At 36.3% G+C, this 3,755-nt stretch overlaps 1 protein-coding gene and 1 long non-coding RNA gene across 2 annotated transcripts; both read left to right on the top strand.

The window, feature by feature from the left end:
• Positions 1-193: 193 nt before the first annotated feature.
• Positions 194-976, top strand: LOC108354098 (uncharacterized). Its single transcript, XR_001846491.1, has 2 exons — positions 194-464; positions 808-976. It is a non-coding gene; the product is annotated as an uncharacterized LOC108354098 (long non-coding RNA).
• Positions 977-1,753: 777 nt separating this feature from the next.
• Positions 1,754-3,725, top strand: LOC108354097 (uncharacterized). Its single transcript, XM_017605293.1, has 3 exons — positions 1,754-1,829; positions 1,887-2,062; positions 2,119-3,725. The coding sequence occupies exons 1-3, from the start codon at positions 1,826-1,828 to the stop codon at positions 2,350-2,352; spliced, it is 414 nt and encodes a 137-aa protein (XP_017460782.1). The 5' UTR covers positions 1,754-1,825; the 3' UTR covers positions 2,353-3,725.
• The last annotated feature ends 30 nt before the right edge of the window (positions 3,726-3,755 follow it).

Below are 3,755 nucleotides of genomic sequence, written 5' to 3'. Positions count from 1 at the left end.
TTTCGCCCTTAAATTTTTTCCGAAAGTGATTTGTGCAATAAGGACTTTCTGGCTGTTTACGCGGGAAANTTATATGTAATGCAAAATTTCTATAATTTGATACCAATTCGCCAAAAATCACGTCACTCGGCAACACACGTAAGCTGAAAATATTTCTCGAAAGCGGTTTACGTAATTCAGTTGCAGNTTATATGTAATGCAAAATTTCTATAATTTGATACCAATTCGCCAAAAATCGCGTCACTCGGCAACACACGTAAGCTGAAAATATTTCTCGAAAGCGGTTTACGTAATTCAGTTGCAGTTTCGCCCTTAAATTTTTTCCGAAAGTGATTTGTGCAATAAGGACTTTCTGGCTGTTTACGCGGGAAAGTAGACTTTTGCTATGACAGCAAAATGCGTAGGAAAAACGCTTGCATTGCCACGTTTAACCGCATAAATGTAAGATATGAGTAAATCGAGAGGTTATTCTTTTTATTGATTTTTTGTTGGTGACGNTTTCGCCCTTAAATTTTTTCCGAAAGTGATTTGTGCAATAAGGACTTTCTGGCTGTTTACGCGGGAAAGTAGACTTTTGCTATGACAGCAAAATGCGTAGGAAAAACGCTTGCATTGTGAGTAAATCGAGAGGTTATTTTTTTTTATTNTTTCGCCCTTAAATTTTTTCCGAAAGTGATTTGTGCAATAAGGACTTTCTGGCTGTTTACGCGGGAAAGTAGACTTTTGCTATGACAGCAAAATGCGTAGGAAAAACGCTTGCATTGCCACGTTTAACCGCATAAATGTAAGATATGAGTAAATCGAGAGGTTATTTTTTTTATTGATTTTTTGTTGGTGACGTGGGCCTAACATTTTAAATGCAAATGTACATCAATTTGACACAGGATTAACAATTAATAAATAAATTATATACGTTAAAAGCTAATAGAAGAAGAAATCAAGAATGAAATATAAAATTATTCCATGATAACAGAAATAACGTCGAATATATTTTACTTTGACTAATGGATGAAATTCTCTTGTATTATCTCGGTAGCCTGGGCTCGAATTGTCACATACGATATCGTATTATTTGTCACATAAAACACATCAAAATTCGCCCANGTTAAAAGCTAATAGAAGAAGAAATCAAGAATGAAATATAAAATTATTCCATGATAACAGAAATAACGTCGAATATATTTTACTTTGACTAATGGATGAAATTCTCTGATGTATTATCTCGGTAGACTGGGCTCGAATTGTCACATACGATATCGTATTATTTGTCACATAAAACACATCAAAATTCGCCCAGTCAACTTCAACAAAACCTCCAAATTTTGGTTGTAAATTTTTGCTTATTTTGTAAACACACTCAGCTCACATGTAAATAACCAAAAATACTTTCAAATTCATTATGAATGAATTAGCTGAGTGCACTTTTCTTTTGTTTACAATTTGGTTGCCAAACACACTACAGCTGATCGTTTGACACATATACCAGAATTTACCTGCAAAAAATTCTCGGACTAAAACTGGTAACTTCTGACAGAAAGAGAACCGTATTTACTCTCTTTTTTGTCCTCTCAATAGTCAGAGAACCGAGTACGGTATCGTTTTCCAGTTAAATCTGACTGATTTTGACTAGTCCGGACTCGTACGGGATCGCAACTATAATTAAGAGAAAGTTGGAGAAGATAAAATTCGTTTTTTTAAGTGTATGCTCTTAGCTACCAAAAATTATGCACCAGATACGCCCTGTGCACTGTAAACAACCAGAGATGTGTATTTCAATATTTCTATTTATTTACTATCTCTTGTTGTGCCTGTCCTATTTCGAAACATGGGTAAATAAAATTTAATTTTAGTAAAGACGCTAATACATTGTTATGATTTTTGCATAGAATTCATGTACGAAGAGAAATATGTTCCACATAAATTAAAGGCTGAGGATAAAGGCTCAGTGTGGTATTATTTTCTGCCTTCTGCTAGTGGGGGACCAACAGCGCAATGCAAAACCTGCAACAAAGTATTAAAAACATGCCTGGGCTCCACTAAGGGACTTTTAACGCATCTAAAGGTAAAATGATTGGATAATTTGTTGAAAACATTATAAATATATATATTTTATTTTAGTTCCACAAAATAGAGTTGGAGAGAAAGCCTGGCCAGCAGCCAGTGAAAGTAAGTGGTACGCTTTTTAACAAATGCAAACCTTCGATTTGGAAATGTATGTACATATACCACACTTCAATAAGCCTGTTCCAAATGCTTCAGGATTTGCAGGATTTTACAGTAATCTGTTCGCCGACAACTTCAATAAGGTTTATTAACGAATACAGCTTTTCCTGTAAATTCTGCAAATGCTGAAGTACCTGGAACATATGACATTAGTCCATCCCTTAATGTATGTAGGGAAAGTTATACAACCCAGTATAACTTGTGAGCATCGTACGATTGTTCGGTGAGTATTCTGGTGAGTACTCCCTGGGGAGTATACGAATACTCCCCATTGCTCCTTATGCTCCTGTGTATAAGCATGTAATTTGTATACTCCCTTTAACATTAAATATTCTAGAGGGGGAGCAATACCTTTTACCTCCTAATAGAGCAATCGTGGAGCACACACAAAAATATCACACCACAAACCTCCAAAGGGAGCAATACGGGAATATTCCCATAAAAACCTCCCCTATACCTTCCAAAAGGACAACAAGGGAGTACACATAGAAAACATTCTATATTCCTCCCGAACGAGCAATAAGGGAGTGTTCCCATGAGAGGCATCCCGCAAGCCTCCTGTACGAGTAATAAGATGGCTTTTCATTCCATCCATTTACATTTTTAATTTTTTAATCACATGCATGTATACAATATTAACATATTAACAGATGTCTTTATGTAAGCACGAGATCAGAGAAAACATAGGTAATACTTATTACATTATTGATTAATATTGAAATTCTAGTGCGGACAAATGCAATAAAAGTAAAACAGAATAATAAAACGCTAAGATAACTACATGATGGGTGTCAGGGATGTTGGCGGTTCCGGAATTCACGCAAATAGGGAGAGTGTATAATAAAACTCTTGTTTTAACCACGATCAATGTGAAGGTTATTTGCCCAGCTGATATCTACGTCACCCAGTAAAAGCTCTGGACCGGCGTACATAAACGTTGGACCTAGGGTATCATGCGTGAGTGCTGATACTAATATGCCCAATCTGAAAAGTATTTAGCGGTATACATATAGTACAATATCTAATAAATTTAAACAAAAGTTGCAATACATACCGAAGGAGATTCATTTAAATGAGTTCTATCGACATTATTTTAGTGCATCCTCCTTATATTGTTTCTATATCAAATATTTTCAGTAGTTTTGCTTGTGATAAATTTTTCCAATAACACAAAGTTTCTCTTGAACCAGGTGCCTGTAGCTCCCCTATCAATCAAAATGAATACTCCTTTACCACTTGGACGAAGGGGGTCAGACTACACGGAATTCACGGGAATTCACGTCGATAACGAACCAATCCCTACGGTCAACAATTCGAAGATCTTCGGAGTAAACTTCGACAGCAGCATTTAACGCCATAAATAGCCAGATAACTCGTGGCTTTAACCGAAACCACCCTTGTGAGAGAACCATTCTAGTAGCGCTGGACCTGTCTAAGGCGTTCGACACTGCCAGTCATTCAACGTTACTAGAAGACATAGAGGCCTGCTCTCTCTCACAAGGACTCAAACGGTGGTCGGCGAATTATATGAG

Source organism: Rhagoletis zephyria, unplaced genomic scaffold (assembly GCF_001687245.7).
Source record: "Rhagoletis zephyria isolate East Lansing unplaced genomic scaffold, Rhagoletis_zephyria_1.1 Rzeph_scaffold_33387, whole genome shotgun sequence".
In the NCBI taxonomy this organism is placed as follows: Eukaryota; Metazoa; Arthropoda; class Insecta; order Diptera; family Tephritidae; genus Rhagoletis; species Rhagoletis zephyria.
The sequence above is the reverse complement of the archived record's forward strand: the minus strand, read 5'-3'. Positions and strand labels throughout refer to the sequence as shown.

Coding starts and splice junctions, on each gene's coding strand:
- LOC108354097 (XM_017605293.1), top strand. Junction 2,063..2,118: donor GACTTTTAACGCATCTAAAG/GTAAAATGATTG, acceptor ATTTTATTTTAG/TTCCACAAAATAGAGTTGGA.